This window comes from Notolepis coatsorum (genome assembly GCF_963971535.1).
Source record: "Notolepis coatsorum genome assembly, chromosome: 11".
Classification (NCBI taxonomy): domain Eukaryota; kingdom Metazoa; phylum Chordata; class Actinopteri; order Aulopiformes; family Paralepididae; genus Notolepis; species Notolepis coatsorum.
The window spans coordinates 110,489,555-110,517,530 of record NC_140175.1 but is presented as its reverse complement, the minus strand read 5'-3'; the positions used below and the strand labels follow the sequence as shown (position 1 = coordinate 110,517,530).

At 45.1% G+C, this 27,976-nt stretch overlaps 1 protein-coding gene across 1 annotated transcript in view; it reads left to right on the top strand.

Annotated features, from left to right (window-relative positions):
* The first annotated feature begins 11,351 nt into the window (after window positions 1-11,351).
* Window positions 11,352-27,976, top strand: part of ythdc1 (YTH N6-methyladenosine RNA binding protein C1) — a 61,210-nt gene continuing 44,585 nt past the window's right edge. Inside the window, exons 1-2 of the mRNA XM_084325437.1 lie at window positions 11,352-11,554; window positions 17,826-17,927. Coding sequence (XP_084181563.1) covers window positions 11,527-11,554; window positions 17,826-17,927 — 130 coding nt within the window. The 5' untranslated portion in view covers window positions 11,352-11,526. The remainder of the gene's footprint in view (window positions 11,555-17,825; window positions 17,928-27,976) is intronic.

Sequence of the window (27,976 nt, the reverse complement as noted above, 5' to 3'; positions counted from 1 at the left end):
TATACAAATACAATTAAATATATATATATAAATAAATATATATATTCGGTTTAATCTGGCCCTTCACAACAGCCACCCCCTGAATAGGTCCCAGACCTAATCAGTTAAACAGAGACAGATTAATCGCGTTGTCTATTTACACATAAGGGTTTGCTGTAGGGGTCAGTCAACTTCACAAAGTCATAGGGTTGTAGGGTCATGGTCATCATCGATTGTGTCTGGGAGTCGAGGCAGTTCTATGAGCCTCGCCACGGGACGGGTGTAAGTGCGACCCTGGACGAGCACTTCAGCTGCTCGGACCTTGCCGTCGGCACCGGTGATCACTTTGCTTACGCGGCCGGCCGGCCACATAGCTCTGGGCAGTGATTGATCAATAATCATGACGACTGTTCCTTCTGTCAAATTGTCTCTCTCCTTTACCCACTTCTGGCGGGTCTGTAGAGACGGTAGGTAGTGCAGTAGGAAACTGTTCCAAAACTTGTCGGCTAATACTTGGCTGTACCTCCACATTCGTCGGCCGTTCGCTTCTTCAGGCCGGTACATTGTCTGTGGTAATGCAGGATCTAGCCGCCCCATCAGGAGTGTGTTGGGGGTAACTGGGTCGATATCCGCCACATCACTGGAGACATATCCGAGGGGCTTCGAGTTAAGTACTCCCTCAATCTCCGTGAGGACTGTCATTAGGACTTCTTCCGCCACAGTCTGGGCCCCAAGTACTGCGTACAGGGCTGTCTTTATGGAGCGCACTTCTCGTTCCCAAGTGCCACCGAAGTGGGGTGCGTTTGGGGGGTTGAATTGGAAATCAACCTGTGCTGGAGCGAGGTGGGTCTTAAGTTCTGGGCCCATAGCTTGGAAGCTCTCTCTCAGCTCTCTTTCGCCGCCTTTGAAGTTTGTCCCATGATCGGACAATAGGGTAGACGGTCTTCCTTTCCGTGATGTGAATCTACGGAAGGCCATAAGGAATGAGTCTGTGCTCATGGTCGGGAGAAGCTCAATGTGTATCGCTCTGGTGGTCATGCATTTGAATACAATACCCCACCGCTTCTCGGTTCCTCTTCCTTTCTTTATGTGCAGCGGGCCAAAGCAGTCCATACCCGTTGAGTGGAATGGCTTGTCACCGATTCGGAGGCGACATGGAGGAAGGTCAGCCATCCTTGGTATGCTGGGCTGCGCGCGCCACTTGCGGCAGTCTAGACATGTTCGCTGGAAGCGTCGTACCGCCTCTCTTCCTTGTAGGATCCAGTAACGACGTCTGATTTCCGCGAAGACTCTTTCTGCTCCTGCGTGATGTACATCCTCATCGTGTTTCTTTATAATCAGCTCTGTGACCTTGTGTCGGCTGTTCAATACGATCGGGTATTTAATGTCATCCGGTAGATTGGGGGCTCTGCGTAGGCGACCACCCACTCTGATGAGGGTATGAGCGTCGCTCTCTGGGGCCAGGTGAATTAATCTGCTGTCGGATGGGACGGGCTTTCCTCCCTGTAGACAGGCCAATTCATCGGGGAACGAGTCTCTCTGGGCTCGCTGCAGTAGAAGCAATTCTGCTTCCTCGTAGTTAGCTGCTGACATATCAGCGGGGGACTCGCACTCCGGGTGGTACCGCAGGAATGTTCTTTGTTGTGCACTCTCTATGGACGTGCAATCGTCTATGTTAGGGTCGGTGGAGGCTACGGTGCTCAATCCACAGAACACAGACTTCTTAATTTCCACCTCCTCTGGACTTGCTTCCCTCGGGATAGGCATGGGCCACTGTCCTTCCGGGAGTCTTAGGAATGCGGGGCCGTCACTGTAGACATTGCGACGGGTGAGGTCATCCAGGGGCATCCCCCGGGTGATGACGTCAGCTGGGTTCTGTTTTGTATCAACGTAGCGCCACTCTGTTTCTCCGGTTAACTCTTCGGTTAAGTCTTGAATCTCGGTGACTCTGACTCCCACGAAGACTTTGTACTTGCATGAGTCCGATTTGATCCAGGCAAGTACCGTCGTGGAATCTGACCACAGGATTGTTCTAGACACCGGTATGGTGAGCTCACGTTGGATGAGCGTGGCTAGGTGCGCTCCGGCTAGGGCTGCGCAGAGCTCTAGACGTGGGATAGATTGTTGCTTGCGTGGGGCTATTCTCGAGCGGGCGAGGACAAATGCTGTGTAGATCTCTCCCCCCTGGTCTTGGGCCCGCAAGTAGGCTACTGATCCGTATGCGACCTCTGAGGCGTCACTGAAGACGTGTAAGTCCATTTTACATGTCTCTGGCCTCACCGTGGGTGGGAAGTAGCTTCGGCGCATATTAATGCCTGGGAGTGAGTGGAGCTCCATCTCCCACTCTCTCCAGGTGGATGCAAGGTGTGCGGGAATGGGGTCGTCCCAGCCCTGGTCCTTGTCCCACAATGCTCGTACAATCATTTTTGCCCTGGTGGTGTACGGTAGAATACATCCTAGCGGGTCATATTGTCGGGCGAGTGTTGTGTACACACTCCGTCTGGTGGTCGGCGCCGCCGCCGGCCTTCCCTGCTCCGTAGTCAGGGGCTTGTGTCTGTAGTGAAGCGAATCTGTTTTGAATCGCCACACCAATCCCAGGGTCATCTCCTGGGCTTCTCCCGGGATTGTAGCCATCCAGGTCTCGCTGCTGGCTGCCTTGTCCTCGGAGGAGAGGCTGCGCAGTACTTGCGGATCGCTGCTGGCCCACTGCCTGAGATCAAAGCCGCCTTTGATCAATGAGGCGCGGAGTTTAATCAGGAGAGCCTCGGCTTCTTCCTGGGTTGAAAGGCTTTGTAGACAGTTGTCTACGTAGAAGCTGTTCTTTACGCTGTGTCGGACCTCTTCGTCCGCTGCTGGGTCCTCTGCTACATGTTTCTGTAGTGCAAATGTCGCACAGCAGGGGCTGCACGTCATTCCGAAGGGGAGGACTTCCCATTGGTAGATGGCTGGGTGCTCATCTCCTGGCTTCTCTCTCCATAGGAACCGTAACAGGGGCTTGTCCGCCTCTACTAATCTCACCTGCAGGAACATTCCTTTAATGTCCCCGCTGATGGCCACCTTTTCCTGGCGGAAGCGGAGTAGAACGCCGAGTAGGGAGGGGCCGAGTGTGGGACCGGGCAGTAACTCTTTATTCAGATTTTGGGATCCGATCTGGTAGCTGCAGTTAAATACTATGCGGTCTTTACCGTTGTGATGGACCTTGTGGTGGGGCACGTACCACGATTCAGTGGTCTGGTCAGCCTCTTTAATGTCCATCTTTGTGACGTGTCCCGCTGTGATGAGCTTCTCAATCTCAGCGCGGTATACACTCTCTTGGGCGGGGTTCTTGGCTAAGCGCCGCTCCGTGTTCAGCAGGTACCGTTCTGTGGCGTCTGTCTTGGCGTGGAAAGTAGGCATTCCTTCTCGCCGCAGGAGTGGCGTGGCGTATCTCAACACGCCGTTGACCGGGACTCTCTTGGTCCCTGTCTCGAGGAGGTGAATGGCGTAAATGTCATCTTTAGAGCGAATGTCTTTCTTTCCGTTCTTAAAGGGCATTTGTTCCAAGGTCCATAGCCGCTCTACGTGTTGCAGGAGTGCGGTTTCTCCCTCTGTGACTCGGGAGTGGAGACATCTAGTGGCTGTACTTCGGTTGAGAGATTTGGCGAGCGGGCCTTGGAGAGTCCATCCCAAACGGGTCTCGACTGCTGCAGGGCAGCCTCGGGGTCCGGTATGAACCCGGTCTATCGGGACAATGAGGTCTGCATGGTCGGAGCCTATCAACAGGGTCGGCATAGCATTGTCTATGAGCGGGATCGGTAACTTGCGCAGATGTGCATATTTCTCCATCAGCTTGGCGACGGGGTATGTGTACCGCGACAGTCCTATTTCTTGGCTGGTGAAAGCGTCTGCAATCTGGTACCGTCGCTCAGGCTGGCCGCTTGCTGCGATAGAGAATGAGACATTCTCGCCCTTTATCGTCTTCAAATCTCGTCTTATTGTCCGAATTGTCATTTGGGTTTCGCTTCCCCGCAGCCCTAGCTGGGCCGCAGCGGAGGCGAGCAGCAGGGTCTTCTCTGACCCGTCATCGAGGACGGCGTAAGTGTCCAGGACTTTATTCTGGTAGCTTAGTGTCACACGCACTACTTTTAGGAGTACTCAGGCTCCACTGCTGCTGGCGGGATCGATGTACATGACGCTCGCTTTGCGGCTGGATGGTGCAGGTGAAGGGCGCCGTCTGTTACTGTCGTGAAGTATGTCCAGATGGGCTCCATCGCACTTGGTGCACCTTTTCTTTAAGCGGCATTCGGCTGCCATGTGTGAGCGCGCACAGCGAAAACAGCGCTTGTTGGACTTTATCCATTGACCTGCTTCCTCCGCGTTCAGCTTGGGGAAGGAGTCACATTGCGCTAGCCAGTGTTCTTTCTCACAGTAGGGGCACACTATCTTCCACTTCTCCGTTCTGGAGGGGGTACTGTGGCTCCTGCTGCTCGGTACTGACTCCGATTGGTGCATCACAGTCACCGATCTTCTTCCATCATTTAGTCGTCTGGTTCCTTCTCTGGAGCCAGGGGTGCTCCGTCCGAATGTATCTAGCCGTAGGCTGCTGACTTCTCTCGCCAGGAAGTCTGCTAGATCGAGGAGGTTCGGTTCGGGGCCATTCGGGTCTCTGTGGTCCCTCTGCCGCCTAAAGCGCTCCTGACGAGCGGGCGGCAGCTTCTCCAGGATCCTTTCCACATTTGAGTTGGCGTAAAGTTCATGCCTCCCCTTCTCTCTTTGCGCTCCCAACATCCCTACCAGGGACTGCACTCTGATGGACAGGTCGTCCAGTGCTCGATTGTCTATTGCTGGGGGTAAGCGGTCGATGTGTCGGATCTCCTGGATCACGTAATCCCATATGCGCCCATACCTCTGGTCCAATGCTACCAGCGCTGCTGTGTATGGGGTGGTGGAAGTCGCGTAGGCGAGCGCTATATTATGTGCGCGGGGTACCTTTAAGTGCTTCAGTAGGATGGCGTATTTGTGGCGTTCATCCAATACATCCACTAACATGGTCTCCAGACACATGCGGAGTTCTGTATACTGGGCCCGGTTCTCTTGGGTGAAGTCGGGTACCATAGGCGTGCCAATGTATGACGCTGACTGTGGATACATCGGCGAGCGTTGGGGGAGAGGCCTCCTAGGCGAGTCTCCTCCCGCTCCTTGGTATGGGCTGGTACCGGCAGTGTACCATGGCCCGCTTGTCCAGGTGCTGTTCCTCGGTGCGGGTCGTGCGTCGTGCTCACCCGTGTATAGAGTCGGGGGTCTGTAGCGCAGCTCCGCGGGAGTATAGCCTGGGCTGTACCGGGCCTCCTGGTCCGGTAGAGTACTGTGCTGTCTTCGGGCGTGGTTCTCCTCCTCTTCCTCTTCGTCTTCAGTTAGGTCATCCAGTGCTTGTAGTCTCTGGTTTAGCCTCTCCACAGGATATGCTGCTCCTTCCCGGTTGCTAGGTCTCGCTTGGACCGGTGGGGGGAGGTGGTCTGTGGGGGGTATAGACCTCGTCTGTTGGTCAAGTTCAGGGTTGTTTACTCGGCTAGGGGATGCCGCCCTGGAGGTGTGTCTAGACGAGTTCCTGGAGCCTCTGGCGGAGGGAGAGGGTGTTGTCCGTCTGATCAGCTGTTCTATTAGTTGCGACTGCTGTCTGTCGCGCGCTGCGTCCCGTTGAGCACCGGCTCGTTCTCGGGCCACATTCTCTTCCATCTGAATGCGTCTTATTTCTAGACGTATCTGCTCGTGTTCGCTTCGCTGCTGGATCTGCAGTCGGTCGCGTTCAGCAGCGGCGTTCAGGCTGATGAGGAAGGCCTGCTGTAGGGTCCTCTCTGCCTCTGGAGAAGGCGGTTGTATAGGGGAGCCTTCCCTCGGGGTACTCCTTGCGGAGCCTTGGAGCTCTATCTCCACGGTGCTCTCCCCGTCTTCTTCCGTGCCGAGTTCTCTCTCGGTAGCGTTGTATTCCTCCCGGGACTCATCGGGGACTACTTCTTCAGTACTGGCGGGATGTGAAGTCATGTCTGGTTCCCACTGGTCCCCACCGTGAACTTGGTCAGTTACATTAGAGCCCGTAGGGGCCTCTATGGTCGGGGTAGTCTGGGCGTTGGGGTTAGACATACTTTTACTTTCTAGTTTTACCGCGTTTACTGTTAGTAGAAGACTAGGTTGTTGACTGACAGCGTAAGCCTCTAAGTACTGAGGGAGCCGTCGTTCGCGCTGCGGGCGTTGGTTAGGAGGATCGTTTCGTGGAGTGTTCATCATAGGCCATTTCAATATTAATAACACTATATTAATATTACACTAATTACCATCCGGCTCGAAGGACCAATTGTAACTGAGGGGTACAATTCCTTGACTGTATTACTAGATATGATACTTACTACCACTACCTTTGTACTTAATATTCGGCCACCCAGTACACGGCATAAATATATTATCATGAACACTCTCACGTAGATGAAACGGATCCAACACAAATGTACGAATTAGAAACAGGTCTTTATTTCTACACAGCGATGGTGTGTAGAATAAGCACTTAATCACTTAATTACATTTATGAATTGAAATAGTATGCACTTTTATGGCAAGGAGTATTCGTCGGTATATCAATAGAGAATGTCCAATCTCTGAAGGCGCAGGTGGTAAATATACGACCTGGAATAGTTAAGGAATAACAGCAATGATACTTTAATGATTATAGACTGGATACACTAGAGGGGGTTAATCCGGTCGCTTGTAAGCCGACAGGAGTAGGAGGGGGGGGGGGGTAGAATCCGGCTGCCTCGTCCGGCCAAGGGTATCCCAGGTGAACCCACTGTAGTGCCGTTCAATGCGCCGGCGATCCTTGGACCACAGATGAAAGCAGGTGGACTCTTTGTGGGCCGGCTCTCTCCGGTCCACGGGGGAGAGACGTGAAGCGACCTCGTCTTGCAGAGCGTCTCCTCACCTTGCGTCCTCTCCAGGGGGGGGGGTTCCAACACACGGCAGTGTCGGGGGTCTTTATCCATGGAATAATCAAAGTATCCAAAGCATAATCCGTGCCTGGGAAGGCGGGCTGTCGTCGGTAGAATAATCCGGTATACAGGTCCACTCGCTCGTCGGCTCTGGGGCTCCTCGGGTGCAGCTTCACATAGGGTCAACCACCCTGGGTAAGCAGCCAGTTCTCTGCCCGAAACGATGGGGTACTGACTACGGTAGTATTCTCACCGCACGAAGCACTATATATTAACAGACTATTATTAGCTTAATAGACTACGTCCAACTCGACGATATAGTGCCAAATATGACTATTCAAATGTTAATATACACGATGTCTCAATACCGATGGTAGGCGAACTTGGCCTTACTCCCACACGTGGCGTCGCGGGGAGGCTTTACGTCTGTGACTCTATTGGAGGGTAAGAAACTGGACTGAAAAGAAAGTCCTACTTTAGTAGCGCAGTATATATACGCACTATGAACAAATAGTTCCATTAGTGGTGCGGTAGCCAAATTCCTACGCGGAACTAGGACCTGTTCGTACATGTCGAGCGGTACGTTTGAACTGGGTCTGAGGGGTATGGCAGCCTGGCACCAAGGTCTCGACCAATAGTAGAATGGAGACTATTATGGGATGTTCAGTAGGCTAGAATGGATATTCAATGCATATTGTACAAGGAATATACAAGGGATATCAGGGAATATTAGAGAATATACAAATACAATTAAATATATATATATAAATAAATATATATATTCGGTTTAATCTGGCCCTTCACAACAGGTAGTTTACATCATTGGTATATAATTTCATTATTTATTTTTTTCCATTTGACACCGGAAATGCCACTCCGAAAGAGCTAAAAAGGTCCACGCACGAATAACATGCACGCGCGAATCAAAAAAGCTTATCAAACGCCGACGTCACTACAGGTGCATATTAATGAGCCGAATCTAAAAGCTTATCAGACGCTAGCACGGCCGTGACGTCACTTCAGGAAACGTATGCCTTGCCCGTCCGGGTCATAGTACTACTCGATATATGGCGCTGGCTAACGTTAGCATTATGTCTACTGTCGTGAACCATTTGAGATCGGGGCATGTAGAGGAGTTTGGGGAACGAGTAAAATCATGTGCAGGTCCTCTTCTCAGACCTGTGTGGTGGTTCTCTCCTCTTTGTGTGCCCCCGTCCTCGCAGGTGTCCTGCCGGGGAGCTTGTGGACGCGACGGCGGCGGCGGCCGTAGGGTGTTTGAGCCTGTAGCGTTAGTTAGCTCATAGCTATTGTGTACCACTAGCCTTTGCGGGCTCGAGCACCCTGCGGCTGCCGCCGTTGTCGCGTCCATGGGCTCCCCGGCAGGGTACCTGTGGGGACGGGGGTGTACAGAGAGGAGAGAACCATTTTGGGTCGGCCGTCCATGCCGGCCAGCGAGCCGGATGTCGGGATATGTTGTTAGCTTCTAATGGTGTATACACAAACACAATATGTACAACGACACAATGATTTACATTATTACAAATATGGTAACGTGGTTGTGGTTTTACAAATAGTGGTTAGCTTTAGAGATGGATGGCTATGATCAATAATGTTGTTAGGTGAAACAGATAAATTTTCATTCGGCTAGTACTAGTAGTAGCAAGGCTCTCTGCCTGCAGTGCCTGCCACTAGCTGTGTGTGACTCTCAGCGCCCCCTGGTGAGCCCCCTGGTGCCCTGCACCTCCTGTGACGACATCATTTCGATTACACGCGCACGTTATGAACCATTGATTGTGTTGGGCAGACAAAATGTTTGATAAAAACGCTAAAACTGCGTCAATTTCAATACTTTTTTTTTCCTTCTTCATGAAAGTCACTGTTGGCCTAGTCCACATTGTTTATTGAACAAAAATACAACATAAAGGTTGGCCTGGGAGCTTAGTATTCCTGCCTCTGAGGAGCTTGTCGCGGCTCATGCGCGCGCTCAGCCAATCAGAGCAACGCGGAAGGGCATGTTGGTTGCTGAAAGTATTCACGTGGTCGGTTCGGTGCCCGAGGTTTACACCGAGAACCAGGCCCTGGACAACGAGCTGAAGAATGTGCAGCGGGAGAGGGACGAGTACATGGAGGCGACCTCCGCCGCAACGGAGACCCTGGCGAAGGCCCAGAAATCCAGGGATGTCCACCGCCTGCAGCACAAGCGCGTCGTTCAGGAGAGAAATCGAATGATTGAGAACATCAGGAAGCTGAAGGTGCAATGTGAAGATTATGAACCTGCGATAAAGCAAATGAATGACAAATACCAGGCGGCTCGGAAGCAGAACACACTGATGAGTTTGGAGAGAGACAAGGCGGTGGGGCGAGCACGACGGGCTCTCCACGACGCCCGGCCTCCCCCTCCGGCCTCCTACGTGGCTACAGGTGAATGTGTAAAAACGAAGGTTTGAACGTCCGTTCGAAAAACCCTGACGAAGTTTGAATCACTTTATTCAAATTGAGGATTTAGTTTGAGGATATAAAAAAAGAAAAGAAAAAATAATTTATAATTTTTCTTTTTTTTTATTAAAAACGAAGGTTCGAACGTCCGTTCGAAGAACCCTGACAAAGTTTGAATCCCAAAAACAGGCTTCGGGGACAGCCTTACCAAATATATTATTCAAATGGGACTCAAACATGTTCCGTTGTGATGTCACAGTATGATGTCATAATAGAACATTCTAGAACATTTGTGATGTCACTATGATGCCATTAACTATTATTAAATAAATTTAAAAAACACAGAATTTTAAGATTGTACACTAGACATCACCAAATAATTGCTTATAATGATGTATGGTAGATACAATTTTCTTATTATTTACATGTTTCAGAGACTGCATTGAAATAATAAAAGCTATAATAAAAAGAAAACAGGGGGGTGACTTAGATTTCGCTGCTGTCGGGACAAAACCTCATAACTCCAAAAACCCAACTTTTCAGCAGATGAAAAAAACTAACACAGATTTGAGGGTGAATAGAGTTAGGAGGTTTAGACAGATGATCGGTTTAATGCTTTCCCATTGTTTAAACTTTGTAAAACCCACACACACATATGGAGGATGATCTACGGAGTTGATTTATATAATAAGAAAAAAATTCAAAAAATGGAGTTATGAGGTTTTGTCACTGACCTTTGGGAAGTATTTTGACATGTACATGGGTACCTTGGTTGTGTAGTGTATCTTGTAGACCAGGCCCATTGCAAGTTGCTGTACTCTGTCGTCTACTCTAAGCCATCCTAATTTGTCAAAGTGGGCAGGGGTGAGGTGGGTTCTAGGAGTAAGGTAGTCTGACCAGTTTGTTTTGAGATGTTTGTAATTTTGTTTTTAGCGCCTTTGAGGTGCTTTGGTACCATGAGGTGCAAGCATAGTCGTAGTACCCTTGAATGAGTGCTCCTGCCAAAGTCTTCAGGGTATTATTGTTTACCAGAGAGGAGATCCGGTACAAGAATCAAGTTTGTTGGTTGACTTTTTTTTATTTTTTTATCCACTTTTTCTCCCATTTTCTATATTTTCTCCCATCCCAATTTCGTATCATCCAATTCAACCCTCCCCTGTCACGAACGCTGTTTCTTGCCTCCCACAAGCCGGCTGCAATGTGGACTAAGTCATACATAGCACAAGTCCCCTCCGGTACTTGAGGTAACAGCAGTCGCATCTTTTCACCTGCGCAGCTCGATCTCTCAGTGTCGAGGAGTAACGCGTGGGAGGCTCACGCTGCCCCCGACACTTCCTGATTCTACTGCGCAAACGCACCAACCGACCTGTAGGAGTCGCTGTCCACAACGCCCGATCCCCACCCATCAGTTTCCCACCCCCTAATACGGCCAATGTGTATTAGTATGAACGACCAGCTAAACTGAAAGCAATGTGGAGCGCTGGGCTCGAACAGGCAAGCCCAGCGTCTCCGTAATTTGTGGCGAGCGCCTTGCCCACTACGCCACGTAGCCGCCCTGGTTGACTTTTTTTTATTACATTGGATGCTATTTTGTCACAGGAAAGAGTTGCCTCTAGGATGGAACCGGTATGTAATTTCATCTTTCCTTGTGACAATATTGTCACCCACTGTAACTGAGAAGCCGTCGGTCTTGCTGAGTTTGTTATTTGAACCGAAGAGAATGGACTCTGTTTTGCCCATGTGTAATGATAGTTTGTTGTCAGTGAGCTAGGTGCAGATTTAGCAGAGTTCTGAGCTGAGGGCTCTGGTCTGCATCCCCTTAACAATTGTGTGTATTGAGCTGTACTGTATTGTTACAGCAATCTGTTAATAAAATTGTCAATCAATCAATCAATCATGTAATCACAAAAGTGAAACGTTTTTCTTTTCGGTCTCGTTAGTGACGTAGGTCGCCCGCTGCATCCTGGGTAGGCACTCGGAGAGGAAAATATCATCCGCCATTTCATTTGCTGCAAAAATGACATTGGTTTTAACGTGGCGTTAAACAGTGAACATCGGTAGTTTTATTAGAACACCAGTTATAGAAAGAGAGACCAACACAGGAGGCAAAACGAGTCCTCCAAAAACCAACGCGAAGCAGCGCAAAGGGCCGACCATGGCGGTCGACCGACGAGACGAGAAAGGTAACATGCTAACATGCTAAGCTAGCGACATGTTTAGTTAGTTCTCTTAGCTAGCTGTTAGCTAGCTGTTAGCTCTGTTATCTAGCTGTTAGCTCTCTTAGCTGTTAGCTCTGTTAGCTAGCTGTTAGCTCTCTTAGCTGTTAGCGCCATATATATCTGTGTTCTATATATATCTATGGTTAGCTCTGTTAGCTAGCTGTTAGCTCTCTTAGCTGTTAGCTCTGTTAGCTAGCTGTTGGCTCTCTTAGCTGTTAGCTCTCTTAGCTGTTAGCTCTGTTAGCTCTCTTAGCTGTTAGCTCTGTTAGCTAGCTGATAGCTCGGCATGACTGATGTGGCGAGCAGGTCCCTTTGTCTCCTGGCTTTATCTTTGTTTGTCGTGATAGCCAAGAGGCTAAAGTTAACCAACTGTGCATCTAACGTTACCTAACTATCCAATGCTAGATAGTAGTAGCAATGAGTAGCTCATCGTTCACGTCGGTCCTTGATAGTTGGACAAACAATGGCGATAAGGTTGTGCAGAATCACCCACAGGGCCAGGTCACGTTATTGATCGAATTGATTGATCGAAAACTTTATTAACAGATTGCAGAATGGGTACAGTACAGCTCAATACATACAATTGTTAAGGGGATGCAGACCAGAGAAAGACTTTCGTCTTGTTTACATGATCAGGGTCCCCCATTTTCAATTCATCATAACATATGACATACACACATACAGAACTGCTACATCTAGATACATTTATGACATACAGTACTGTTTGTTATACAAAAAGAGTCCAGAAAAGAGAGTATACATTTGACGTAGAAACTGTACATTGGAGGAGGTTGGGTGGGGGGGGACTGTACATTGGAGGTGGGTGGGACACACACACTGTACAACTGTACAAGCAAAACTGTACATTGGAATATTGACAACCATACTTGGTCATTTACTGTACATTGGAGGGGGTTGGGTTAGGACATTTACAGGGGCCAGTTTCGAATTGCAGCCTCCTGTAGGTGTTCTTTGAGAGTGGTTTTGAAAGTGGGTAGTGGTTCACATTCCTTTACAGCTGTGGGTAGGGCGTTCCACATTGATGTGGCATAATTGCAAAACGTGTTTAGTCCCTTGTTTGAGCCGAATCTGGGTTTAACATGATTTGTGGAGCTCCCTCTGGTGTTGTGATCGTGGTATTCACTGACCTTTGGGAAGTATTTTGACATGTACATGGGTACCTTGGTCATGTAGTGTATCTTGTAGACCAGGACCATTGCAAGTTGCTGTACTCTGTCCGTCTACTCTAAGCCATCCTAGGTTGTCAAAGTGGGCAGGGGTGAGGTGGGTTCTAGGAGTAAGGTCAAGCAGTAGTCTGACCAGTTTGTTTTGAGATGTTTGTTATTTTTGTTTTTAGTGCCTTTGAGGTGCTTTGGTAATTGGTACCATGAGGTGCAAGCATAGTCGTAGTACCCCTGAATGAGTGCTCCTGCCAGAGTCTTCAGGGTATTCTTGTTTACCAGAGAGGAGATCCGGTACAAGAATCGAGTTCGTTGGTTGACTTTTTTTATTACATTGGATGCCATTTTGTCACAGGAAAGATTTGCCTCTAGGATGGAACCCAGGTAGGTAATTTCATCTTTCCTTGTGACAATATTGTCACCCACTGTAACTGAGAAGCCGTCGGTCTTGCTGAGTTTGTTATTTGAACCAAAGAGAATGGACTCTGTTTTGCCCATGTGTAATGATAGTTTGTTATCAGCTAGCTATATGCAGATTTTGCCTAGTTCCGAGCTGAGGGGTTTTTCAACCTGTAACTTGTTCTTGTCAGAGACCAGCAGGGCTGAGTCGTCCGCAAACAGGAACAAGTTGCAGTCACAAGCTGACGACATGTCATTTGCATAAATTAGGAACAGTAGCGGTCCTAGTATGCTTCTTTGTGGAACATGGAACTTATTGGCTTTACTTGGACCTTTATTAACCTGATAGCGTTAATTAACATCACCACTATAGTTCATTAACATCACCACTATAGTTCATTAACATCACAAGTTCATTAACATCACCACTATAGTTCATTAACATCACCACTATAGTTCTCTGTGTTAGCTAACATTAGCTGTACACCTGAATGAATGAAAACTTTATTTAACAGATTGCAGAATGGGTACAATACAGTACAGCTCAATACACACAATTGTTAAGGGGATGCAGACCAGAGAAAGACTTTCGTCTTGTTTATATCAGGGTCCCCCATTTTCAATTCATACCCAACCTAACGTTACACCATATAATGTTATTGGGACGGTTTGTTATTGTGTGTCTTAACATTAAAAAGTCAAGTTAGACCGCGCTCACAAAGTCTGACACTGGGTGCTGTAATCCCGTAAAGTTGAGTTGAAGAAAGCAGGAAGCCGGACCAGCACTCGCAGATTCAATAATTTTTTAATGGCAGCCTGAAACATGCATGTTTCGGAACTATGGTTCCTTCATCAGTGTTTGCCATTAAAAAATGATTGAATCTGCGAGTGCTGGTCCGGCTTCCTGCTTTCTTCAACGTGTCTTAAAGGGAAAACTCCAACATTTTGGGAAATTAGCTTATTTAACATCTTCCCTGGAGTTAGACAAGAAGATTCATACCTTTTTTGTCTCTGTGCGTGCATTTAGCTTTGGGAACAGTCGCTCCGTTAGCGTAGCTTAGCTTCATCACTGGAAGTGGGGGAGATCCGGAGCTTCATCACTGGAAGTGGGGGAGATCCGGAGCCTGACGTTCCCTTACACTGTATACAGTCACGAAATACACTCCAAATACAACTCCAAAACGTTCATGTAAACATGTTGTGACCTGTGTATTCACCACGTGGAGAAATAAAAAATTATTGAATTAGACTATTACGTTTTATAAGCAAATATACTCAGAACTATTTTTTGCCTAACCACTCCTTTGGGCGCAGTGATTTCAGTGCTACCTGCTAACGGAGAAATCACAGAGAAATGTCAATGGTACTCACAGTTGCACAAGGGTTTCGAACAGAGATACGGGATGGTTTGAAAGCTTGGCGTTGCTAATAAACATTTTTAATAATTTTTCATAAAAGTAAACAATCGTCATAATAATCACTGAAAACTCACCGCCGTCCCTCTTTCACTTTCTCCTCGCCTTGCTATGCCGATGGATGGGATAGCTGTATCCTTCAGATAACGTTGCGTTGTATTTCGGTATTTCAGTAGACTTGTGTCGCGAAAGTCCTTATTTACAAAATGTTCTGAGCAAACGACTCCTTTTTTATTCAATCGGTGTGTTGAGATCCATGTTCAGAGCAAGTAGCCATCTCTTCATCCTTTCCGGATCTGTTGGAATTTTATGAAAAGAAAAGGGATCACCTGGCCTACCTTGTAGATTATCACAACCATTTACAAAACGGTAATGTACCATGATTATAAAGTTGAGATATCAGAGTGAGCAGGTAGCGATAGCTTCAATTCAATCGGTTCGGATGCTTTGAATGAAATGAAAATGTAAACACTGGCCAGACACCGGCAGTCTCAGTGCCCGCCCCCTCGATGTTAGCAGGTAGCACTGAAATCACTGCGCCCAGAGGAGTGGTTAGGCAAAAAATTGTTCAGAGTATATTTGCTTATAAAACTTAATTGTCTAATTCAATTATTTTTTTATTTCTCCACGTGGTGAATACACAGGTCACAACATGTTTACATGAATGTTTTGGAGTTGTATTTGGAGTGTATTTCGTGACTGTATACAGTGTACGGGAACGTCAGGCTCCGGATCTCCCCCACTTCCAGTGATGAAGCTCCGGATCTCTCTCACTTCCAGTGATGAAGCTAAGCTACGCTAACGGAGCAACTGTTCCCAAAGCTAAATGCACGCACGGAGACAAAAAAGGTATGTATCTTCTTGTCTAACTCCAGGGAAGATGTTAAATAAGCTAATTTACCAAAATGTTGGAGTTTTCCTTTAACATTAGCCATATTGTGTGTATTGAGCTGTACTGTATTGTACCCATTCTGCAATCTGTTAATAACATTTTCAATCAATCAATCAATCAATTCAACCAATCAATATCACCTAGGATTGAATTGAATTGAATTGAATTGAATAGTTTATTGGTTTAGAATGGAAAAATCACACATATACATTGGATCACAATATGAAAACAGGTATACATTTTCTCCATTTACCAATAGGATTTCATAAAAAACACAATAAAGCCATAGGCTTGTTTCCATTGTGGTCCTTCATCATTGGTGTCAGTGGATTTATGTACTGGTGTGTAGGGATGGGTATCGTTAGGATTTTATCGATACTACTACTCTTATCGATACTGCTTAACGGTTCGGTACTTTATCGATACTCTTATCGGTTCTTTTTGGTTCTTTTTTTGCAAGAAAAAAAGACAATTAATTAAGAACAGAATCAACATTGCTTTATTATTTATAAATACAACTTTATAAATAAGTATTATAAATAAATATAATTTCTTCAGCAACAGCAATGTTCTTTTATATAACTTTATAAATAAATATAATAAATTAATATAATTTCTTCAGCAACAGCAGCAACAATGTTTTAAATGTGTCTGACTCTGAATTATAGACTTTTTATAATAAACAACAAATGCTAACAGAACTGTGACACTCGTTCACCCTATCCTCTGTCATCCTTCCTCTAGCTGCTAGGGAGAAAGGACTTTGGGTGGTGGAGGGAGGTAGAGGGAGGATGACGTGTGGTGGCCCTGGGCTCACTGGCCTGGGACATAGTGGCTGACGCCTCAGCTTGACGATCTATAAAAAGTTTAGATTGTAGTATTTGTAGCTAAACAATTGTTTTGTTTATTAGCCTATTTGTAATAATTCGTTATTAGCCTAGGCAACTCCGTATCTTGGCTTACGGTTACGGCTGCAGTGGATGCAGATGGAACACTGCGCGCAAGGCAGTCGAATACGCGCATTTCTGCACACTAATATCATGTTTTGCCAACAGATGTTTTGATAAATTGATTTGCTCGTATTGCCACCCTTACTGGCAAATGTTTTGTTGCACTTGTGGCAACGTGCATTGTCGGCATTGACCCTTGTAAAGTATATCCATACTTTAGAACGCTTCGCTCTATCCGCCATGATCACGACTCAGTGCATGCAGAGCTGCTGTCTGTGTGCAGAGCGCTATAGCACGGGGCGTCGGGGACACTTTCATTAAGGAGTACCCGTATGTAGGACCCGTATGTCTATGTGTAGCACTAGCGAGCGACTCGCGAGGAGACTCGCTGGCTGCGGCTCGCTTCTCGTGCAGAGACAGAGAGAGGATCGTTCGCAACTTTTAAATAATAATAATAATAATAATTTCTCTAGAGTATCGATAGCAGTACCGAGGACGTCAGAGCTTATAAATACTCCGGTATTTTCTAATATAGTACCGGTTCCCGTTTAAAACCGGGGTCCGGGGGGCATCCCTACTGGTGTGTGGACGTGGGTGTTTGTAGTGTCTGTATGTCAGGATGTGTGGTATAAAAACAAAAAAATACATACAATAATATTCCATTCCTGTATTATAACGTTAGTTAGTTAGTTAGTACATTAGCGACATTGTCCTACGACTGGTTCACGTTACACAACATTGTGACTTGTTGTTGGAACAAAGAAAAACGAACATTTCACCATATCTCGTGTCCTGATTGTACGGGTGTTAGTCTAAACATCAGCCGTATGTTGGTTTGATAACAATACTATCCTGGCGCTGTACATTATATTGCATGTTTTATGATTAATTGAAAATGGGGGATGTAAACAAGACGAAAGTCTTTCTCTGGTCTGCATCCCCTTAACAATTGTGTGTATTGTACCCATTCTGCAATCTGTTAATAAAGTTTTCAATCAATCATGTATATTATCACACATTTCCATTACACCAACATGGGGATATATTTTAGATGAGAACCCTGCAGGTGTCCAACTACATGCATTGCACAGCTAATGATTGGTGTCCTTTAGTTTATGGCAAGGTCAGTTCATCAAACTCTTTCGATCCGAGTCTCAAAGCAGACAATTTTAGTTTCAGTGGGATCTAACGTGATGCGAATCCAGCTGCCTCACAAGGCAACACAGGCTCATCAAAGCATAATGGTAACTTACACTTGTGTGTGCGGATCTACCTGACATAGGGCCTCAATCAATTTAGGGTCCTTGTGTTTGTTGGGCAGATATTGGCTAGTGGCTGGCAGTGTGCTATATTGTTACCCAAATGCATGCAAAGTAATTATTTTCTTCTATGTTGTAGAGGGAGAGCTGAACGTGCTGGAAGATATTCTGACCGAAGCCCCAGACCAGGATGACGAACTGTACAACCCTGAGAGTGAGCACGATGTCGGCGACAAAAAAGGTAGCATTGATTTAAAGGCTTAGTCCATGATTTGTTTTTACCCCATCAATGTGAGGTATACTTTATACATTCTTGAATAGTTTGATCTGCAGATCAAAATTACACCATTTGGAACCCTCAAGCCGCTGTAAATCAGATTCTAGATCTGTTTTACTCCAATGTTTGTTCACAAGTATCACCATGTAAACAAGATTTTATCAACTAGATACTGAAAATATGTCTCCATTCTTATCCCTGATGGTGGGGGCTACCCATTCTTATCCCTGATGGTGGGGGCTACCCATTTGTTTTGATCTGGCTGGGTGTCGAGGATCAATTTAAAGCAAATGTTTATGATTTTTGGAAGTCTATCAGGGCTGTACACTGCGACGAGATGATCGCAAATTGCCCCCTAATTTGGCCTGTGCAAGTGGAAAATAATATCTGGGGACAAGCTTGCGAGTAGTGATTTCAACCCTTCATTCGCATTTCACTCCTAAATTAATCCATACAAATTGGATAAAAAAAATAGTAAAACATTAGCCTACAACCAGGGCTGTACAGTGCGACATAATGTTGCGGTTGTAATTTCATTAGACAGACCAGCGCGGACCTTTAATAACATGCAATTTAATTGACACGAGCAATGGGCTAACGTTAGCTGCTAACCAAGGTATCCATTAGGACTATGCTAAGCTAACTAGCGTTTGCTGCTAACCCTGGAAAACGGTCAAAGCGGACTCCACAACACTAGTTCCATTCGTGAGGAAAGGGGGTGGGTTATATTGACAACGCTTGACAACAGAAGTTTAAACATAACTTCATATTTATTGGTTATTCGTTTCTGTATATCATCCAGTTTCCATCTGTGTGTTAAACTCTTCCTGTTTACATTCAAGTGTGACGTCATCACCTACGGCAGCTTAGACCAGTGGTTCCCAAAGTCGGGGTCGCGACCCAAAGGTGGGCCGCGAGCAGCCACGGGAGGGCCGCGAGATGATTTCCAAAAAAAAAAAAAAAAAAAAAAAAAGTGTCAGGCCACTGAACTTAGAAGCAGGCCAGGACAGTGTTTCTAGTTGTATTCTAAAATTCTATTCTATTGTATTCTAAAATGTGACTATATGGTTTTATATTAACTTAATAAATAAACAAAAACGAAAAATCTACTTATTTCAACGAACATTTCAAACTAAATAACAGATTATGCACATAAAACGCTGAAAACAACCGAAGCAACAATAGTATTTTAATGAGGCTATTATTATTATCATTATTATTTTGCAACAAGTTAGCCCTCTCATAAATAGCACATATAAATGAATAACTAACTTGAACTAACTTAATAGGATTGAAGTGATATTTGGCTTAAAAAATCGGTCGCTGGCAAAAAAAAAGGGGGGCCTGACGATGTGCATTGGGCCGTGGCTCTCTGATAGAGCCATATGAAATCCGCGTTCACGGAATCGCGGACGGAATCGCGGAATTAACCAATAAAAATGTGGAATATTGCAGAATTTGGCCTAATCTGGACTGAAATTTCGTTTTTGGGTGGAACGTTTGGTGCACACGCGACCGGGGAGGCGGGGACTCTACAGCGTGTTACACACAACACAGCCGCGGTGCTCAAGCGTCTGGCTGCTTCAGTGTTAACATCGTCAAGAAGCTAAACAATTCCACAATAAGCCCTCAATTCAGAGCAGAACAGTATCCTAATGACTTTTATTCCTCCGGTGATACAGTGTTTTGCTAATTCTGTCAACGTTCCGTGGACTGGACCCGCAAAAACACTTGCGACACTATTGTGATTAAATAGCTATAACGTTAGGACGTTTAGCGTCTAGCTAAATCTAGTGCACCCATCCATTTGTTTAATGCAAACGATTGTCATTATACACTGCCCTTTATAAACTAAATACACTTAAATAGCTATGTAACGTTATAGGACTATCTATGGAAATGATAGCTTCTAGAAGTTCTAGCTAAATCTGGTGCACCCATATTTGTTTAATGCAAACGATTGTCATTATACACTGCCCTTTTTAATCTAAATAAACTTAAATAGCTATGAAACGTTACAGTACATAGGACTATAGATGGAAATGATAGCTTCTTGCTAAATCTAGTGCACCCATCCATTTGTTTAATGCAAACGATTGCCATTATACACTGTCCTTTATAAACGAAATAAAACTAAACTAAAGGTGCCTAAATTATGCATTACTAAATTTCATCACAATATAATAGATATAGCTAGGTTACTGACATTGTCATTGTGATAATGTCAGTAGTAGCTAGCTGTATCTATTGTTTACACTTGAAATATGTATTTTTATTTTGTCACTATTAATTGAAAAATATTGTGTAAAATTGAACTGTATTTCTGAGTTGCAGCACTTAAAAACAATAAATGGACTGTTATATCTTATTCAATTGTGGACATTTTTTCATTCCCACTTATTAGACACTATTTCTGATGGTAAAATGAGCATAAAAGGCAAAATACAGAATTCTGAAATATTAAAACGGAAAAAATGGAATTTGGGAAAAAATAAAATGGAATTTGGAAAATAATAAAACGGATTTCATATGGCTCTACTCTCTGACGCCTTATTTTCTGGGTCCCGGCCTGAAAAGTTTGGAAACCCCTGGCTTAGACGATCAAAACGCGAACCTAGAACAAAACCCGAGGGGGGGGGGGGGGGGGGGGGCTGGCTCTCTCGTTCGTTCTCGCCCCCTCTCTCTCTCGCTCTCTCTCTACATTCAATGATTTAAAGTAGCCAAACGTTACAGACAGTATAAATACTAACTGGATAGTTGATGATATAAACATTTAATTTCATTATCTGAAATATTCTAAAATCATTAAGTCTGCTATAAGCCATTAACCCTTTGTGTGTGATTATTATTTTCTCACAGTAGTGTGTGTATATATATATATATATACAGATATTAGGGTGCATCAAAATACACATTTACAGCATATTGATTTGTCTGGGTGCTAAAAGTGTTACCATCCATGTAAAAACAATACATGCAAAATATTTTTGCAATACGAGGTGGAACAGTACATCAGTTTTTATGGCAAAAGGGGGAAACTATAACGGGGTAATAGGTACTGTGTCCCTTCACTCTGTCCTCCCCCAACATGTCCTGCCGTTAGTGTGTGTGTGCGTGTGTGAGTTAGCACAAGGTTGCAACATAGTTACATTTCAAGCACAGAGACCTGTCCACTCCCATATTCCCGCACATTTTACCCTGTTTTGAAAATAAATTCTTGCACCAAAATTATTTTGGGGGATGGGCCTATATAGGGGTGGACGGTATAAACGGTATACGGTATAAACGGTATTAATTTGCTCTACGGTATGGATTTTGACTATACCGTGTAACCGGTAGAGCAGCTCTAAAATAGCAATGACGTCATGTAACCACAGCGTGACTATTTCAATCGCATTTGCCCCTAAAAATAGATAGAATTAGTCATAGATAATAGATATGTGCAAACTGGAAAAAGTTATTTAGGAGGCTTCGCGCAGTGGGCGTGTCAACACGCAATTGTCATTTCATAATAAACACATATCACCGCGGCGCACAGCAAGTTTCAATTTCAGTTCCTGGCATTTTTAACCAGTGGAGAAAGGTAAGAGATTTCCCTATCGTTTTTCTTATATGAATTATTCTACGTTAATAAAACATACCTGGTGGGGCTTTCCGTAGGGAGAGGCACACGAGATGGCTGCTTGAAGTTGTAGCTCCCGACGGTCGATTGAGATAACCTCTCCAAATTCAAAAGAAAAGCTCAAACAATAATGAAATACTCGGAAATAAGTGAGAGGACATAAACTATGAGTCGAAGGAGTCGAAGGAATTGTAAGAAACGGGAGAAAGACGACGGAAACGGCGAGATGGACAAAGTAAGATCAACTAACATGGGTGAAGATGGCGGCGGTGAAAACACGACTGAAACAATTCAAGAGGGACTTGCCAACATTAGCAGAGAGATACGCGACCTTAAGACAGAACTGAAGAACGACTTGAAAACGACACAAGAAGAATTAAAGACAGAACTGATGACAGAACTCAAAGATTTTAAAAAGGAAATTAATCAAGAACTGAGAGCTAACGCACTACAGGCCAAAGCACAAAGCACCAGAATACACGAGGCAGAGGCGCGCATCGGAGAAACAGAAACATGGAATATGACAGTCAAGGAAACACTCCTCATGTCTTTGGAACAGCAGAGAGCCATGCAAGAAGCGCTAACGGACATGGAAGGGAGGTCCAGAAGAACAAATATGCGCATCTATAACGTACCGGAGGGAACGGAGAAAGACTGCCCTCTCCCGGAGTTTATTGATAAACTGCTAAGAGCTGAGCTCTCACTACCGACAGATACCGACCTGCAGATCCAGCGGGCCCACAGAGCATTGGCTCAAAAGCCAGGACCCGATGCACCACCTAGGTCGATTATAATAAACTTCCTCCAATTCACTACCAAAGAGATGGTCATCAGTAAAGCCTGGCAGAAGAAGATCGAGATCGAGGGCAAACGCTTGTCGTTTGACCATGACTACGCGACGGCGGTGATGCAGAGGAGAAGAGAATATGGTGGCATCAAAAGGGCACTGAAAATAAACGGGATTCGGTTCCAGACACCCCTCGCTAAGATCCGAATCCACTGGGACTCCGGCACACGTACATATGACAGCGCCGAGGAAGCCGCACAGGATCTGAAGAAGAGAGGAGTCGCTGTGGAGGAACCAGCCCCCCGCGCTGCTAGAACAGACCAGGACGAGCGACTACAGCGAGGACAACCGTGGCAGCGCGCTGGTAGGAAGGAGAGACACCCGGGAGACACGAGCGAGAGGGAGAGAGGAATAGCCCAACGAGCAAAGAACAGACTGCAGGACTATCAATGTACCACCAGCAAATAAATCTCAGGGTGAGAAATACATAGCATAATAAGACTGGTGAGTTAAGTCAACGTGACGTGAGTGAACTGCCCGAATATGTCGCGGACTATGGGCTGTATTGTGTTGTTTTGACTCGACGTTCCGAGTTTTTGTTGGATCTAATGTGGACTAGCTCTAAGCTATTCACGTGAACGCTGAATAGCCCCTTGACCCAAATGACTGGATGACTATTAGTCTCCCTTTTTTATAGTTTAACAGACTCCACTTGATTATTGAAAGACCGACGAGAGTCACTCAGGCACGCTGTAGGTAGACTAGACACTTTTTTTTTTTTTTTTTTATATAGCTCCTTTTTTCCCGCAGGGGCCTGCACTTGAGTGGAGCCTATCCCCCCACCCCAACGGGACCTAAGCCATGGGATGGCCAGCGAACGTCTGTTTTTGGAAGCCAAGTATTGTTTTTGTTAATGTTACACCTGTTCTCTATGTGTATATGTCTAACTGTTCATGTTTAGTAATGTGTGAATTCCGGGTTGACAGTGTCAGGTTTAAGTTGTTAAAGCACAGATGAGTAGAAACTTTAAGGTGGTATCTATAAATGTAAATGGTCTGGTTAACCCAGTTAAACGGAGCAAAGTCATAACCAAATTGAAACGTGAAAAAGCTCAAATTATCTTTTTGCAAGAAACTCATCTCTCTCAGATGGAGCACGAGAAACTCAAGAAATATGGATATAGGAATACGTTCTATAGCTCGTTTAGATCGGGTCATAAACGAGGTGTTTCTATACTAATTCCTAACTCATTAAATTTTGAACTTATGACAGAAACTAATGATAAGGAAGGACGCTATGTCATGATAAAATGCAAATTAGAGGGCAACTTGGTTACGCTGCTGAATGTATATGCCCCACCGGGGAGCAACAAAGGTTTCTATAAATTCATATTTGGTCTGATAGCAGCGGAGTCTGAGGGGATACTAATCTGTGGGGGAGATTTTAATACTATTCTTAGTCGTGAGCTGGACACTACAAGCCATAGGGTGAACAGGACTCCACAGACAAAAATAATGAATGCTTCACTCACAGATTTAGGAATGTTTGATGTATGGCGAGATCTCCACCCATCTGAGAGAGACTACACCCACTATTCTGTTCCTCACTCTGTTTATTCAAGAATTGACTATCTTTTTATGTTTAGAGGTGATAGACATAGGATAATGGATTGTACTTTGGGAACTACTGACATATCAGACCACTCTGCAGTCTATATGACTTTACACTTGGATAGTAGGCCAAGGAACACACTATGGAGGCTTAACACAGGAATATTGAACAACAAAACAATTGTTGAAAGTATTAGGACCGAATTAAAAACATATATAGAGATTAATGACAATGGTGAGGTTAATCCAGTGATTGTTTGGGATGCCGCAAAAGCTGTGCTAAGGGGGAAAATGATTGCCATCACAGCAACACTGAAGAAGACGAAAGAACGCAAATATCAGGATCTGACCCAAAAATTGACATCTATAGAGCAACAGCATAAAAATACTCCAACTAGTCAGCTGCTACAGCAAATTAGGGAAACAAGAAAATTGATTGACGAAGTCTATAAAGATGACATTGAGAAAAAATCTAGATTTTTACGTCAAACATATTATGAATCAGGCCCAAAGGCTACTAGATTATTGGCCAGAAGGTTGCGAAAGCAACAGACACAAAATACAATTAATAAGATTAAAGATCCCTTAACTGGAGTAGTGTCCAGTAATTTGGGAGATATAGAGAAGGCCTTTGAATCATACTACAAAAACCTATATACACAACCAGCACAAATAGATAGTGAAGCCACTATTGCATTCCTGAGATCTCTTGACCTGCCCTCAATTGGCAAAATGCAGAACAAAATTATGACTGCAGAAATCACTATAGAGGAGTTAGACAGGACAATATCTAATCTTAAAACTAACAAATCGCCAGGTAGTGACGGCCTTCCAGCAGAATGGTACAAAGCTTTTCGCCAGGAGATCATGCCATTGCTGGTGGCCTCATTTAACTACACTCTTAGAGAGGGCATCCCCCCTCCCTCCTGGAGGGAGGCGACTATAACAGTACTTCCCAAGGAGGGTAAAGATAAGGAATTATGTAGTTCGTTTAGACCAATATCGATCCTTAATTTGGATTATAAGCTGTACGCCTCCATTATCACAAAAAGATTAGAACAGTTTTTGCCAGACCTAATAAGCACGGACCAAACTGGATTTATATCTGGTCGCCAAACCCAGGATAACTTAAGACGAACACTACATATTATGAATCAGATTAAACAAACCAACGTTTATTCGGCCTTATTAAGTCTGGACGCGGAAAAAGCGTTTGATTGTGTGAGCTGGGACTATTTATTCTTGGTACTAGAAAGGTTAGGATTCAAAGAAGATGCAATTAGGTGTTTTAAAACACTATATACAAGACCCACAGCGAGAATAAAAGTAAACGGTCGGTTAACAAATCCGATCGCCCTAGAACGCGGTACACGCCAAGGTTGTCCATGTAGCCCCGCCCTGTTCGCGGAACCGCTAGCCCAAGCAATTAGGGAAGACCCCAATATAACAGGTATTAATATAAAAGAAACGGAGCATAAGATAGCATTATACGCGGATGATGTCTTAATTTACTTAAAAAACCCCAGTCTGAGCCTCCCTAGACTAATGGACCTTATTGAAACCTATGGTCAACATTCGGGATACAAACTAAATATAGGAAAAACACAGATACTTACATATAACTATACCCCCCCAAGAGAAATAAAAGAAAACTACAATTTAAATTGGAACATGAAGTCCATAAAATATCTGGGAGTAAGGCTGACTAAGGACTTAACAAAATTGTATGAAGCAAATTACCAGCCCCTAAACACACAAATTAAAAAAGATATAGAAAGATGGTCATTAGCCCCCCTGGATTTCACCTCCAGAATAGACTCAGTAAAAATGAACGTAGTCCCTAGACTACTATATCTTTTCCAGTCCTTGCCGGTGGAAATCCCTGCTAAACAGTTTAACGAGTGGGACAGGATGATTTCTAGATTCATATGGAGCGGGAAAAAACCGAGAATTAGGTTCCGGACACTCCAACTCCCTAAAGAGAAGGGAGGCATGTCTGAAGGAGTATTACTATGCAGCGCAAATAAGACCTTTGGTCTGTTGGTGTGAAAGGGACTACGAAGCGAAGTGGAAGGACATTGAAGTGAAATCACTTGATATACCACTCCAGACAGTAATTGGTGATAGACAGCAGGCCAAGACCCTATATAGAAACTTAAACCCATTTATTGTACACACCCTACAGACATGGTTCAAAATTGTGAAACAATTCAAGTTAGAAAAAAGGATTAAGATCTTGAGGTGGTTTGCCTTCGATTTAGGATTTAAACCAAGAATTCTCAACCGTGTCACTGGCTACACGGTTGAAGATCACACCAATGCAGCAGGCTGACGAGACGACTATCGCGAGTTCATGCAGCTATGTCTTGTGTATCTGAGTGCAGAAAGCGCAGAGTACACTCCAGTTAACTTCCAACGACCGGGAGCAAGCTCTACACTCAAGCTGGCCTTGATGGAGCAGCACATTGCCTTGCTTCCTCAGGGGACCATCACTACACAGCAGCAGGTGCTGAAGATTTGGGCGTTTATCAACTTCATCACGCACATCTACGCCACATGGTGGCTGATCTGCGACACGGCTGTAGATGTGGCATGGAATGACCTCACACTCTACCACCACCTGTATGCATACAAGTCTGTTGATGAGGGCATCGCAGCATCAGCGATTAAGGTGCTGGAGCGGCACCTATGGTACCTGTCAGGCGAGATGCTGCCCCTGGCCCTCTTCAGCACCAAGGTGCCAGTTGGCGAGCGGCACGCACTTGCAGATGCTATATTGGAGCATAAGCCGGCTGATATATCCATGCAAGCCCCACAGCTCCGCTTTGGCACTGGCTTCGGCAAGCCAAAGTTTCCAACCCTCTCGCCGACCACTAGCTTGGCTGACCTCGCCAACCCGCCAACTCGAATGAATGATTTAGGACGATTAATTTTTTTTAAATCGATTTACATTTTTGTCAAGAGTGCCACGGACGCGATTTGTCGTTAGTTCATGCCGCCAGTTGAGTGCCACCAACGACATATAGCGTTTGTTTGTCGTATTTTTTTTATTAGCGATTTGAATTCATATTTCATCAATCGAGCCTCACGCTAGTGTTGCAGACTCTCTCTGAGCTCAATTGGGAAAATACCGCCCCTATCGTCTCTCCCTGTGTAACTGCACCCCATTGGTTTAGACCAGGGGTAGGCAACCCTAGGCACGCGTGGATTTTCATAGGCACAGGGGGCAGCATTAAAAAAAATATATATTTTCTTTGCTTTGAAATATTATAGTGAAATATTTTGCACTGTTGTCGCATTTATCTTGTTGAAATCCTCCCACAGGTTCTTTTTACTACCACATATTTAATTGAGACCCTTTATTTGTTTATTATTTCAATTTAGCTGGAACTACATTGCTACATCATTCAGTAACATTTGCAGAGCCTTATAGTTTTTTTTTGATCCACTTTTTCTCCCATTTTCTATATTTTCTCCCATCCCAATTTCGTATAACATCCAATTCAACCCTCCCCTGTCACGAACGCTGTTTCTTGCCTCCCACAAGCCGGCTGCAATGTGGACTAAGTCATACATAGCACAAGTCCCCTCCGGTACTTGAGGTAACAGCAGTCGCATCTTTTCACCTGCGCAGCTCGATCTCTCAGTGGCGAGGAGTAACGCGTGGGAGGCTCACGCTGCCCTCCTCCTCATGTTACTTCTCCGGCGAGGCATCTGAAGAGACCCAAGTGATTCGCCTAGCCGGAAAACGCGTGGAATACATGATTTACAGTACCCAACGCTGAATCAATAAACGCGATCGATATTTGGAATGGCGATCAGGAATTGGAATAATCTTTTTGGATAACATCTGATCTGAGGTAAGCAATTTATTTGACCAGTCTTGGGATAATCGGATCTGTTTTTACCTATACATCAGCGTGTGCCCCATGTGTGCGTTGATCAGGAAATGAGAGAATATATTTTTCAGATCGCTTCTATAGCGTGCATAAGT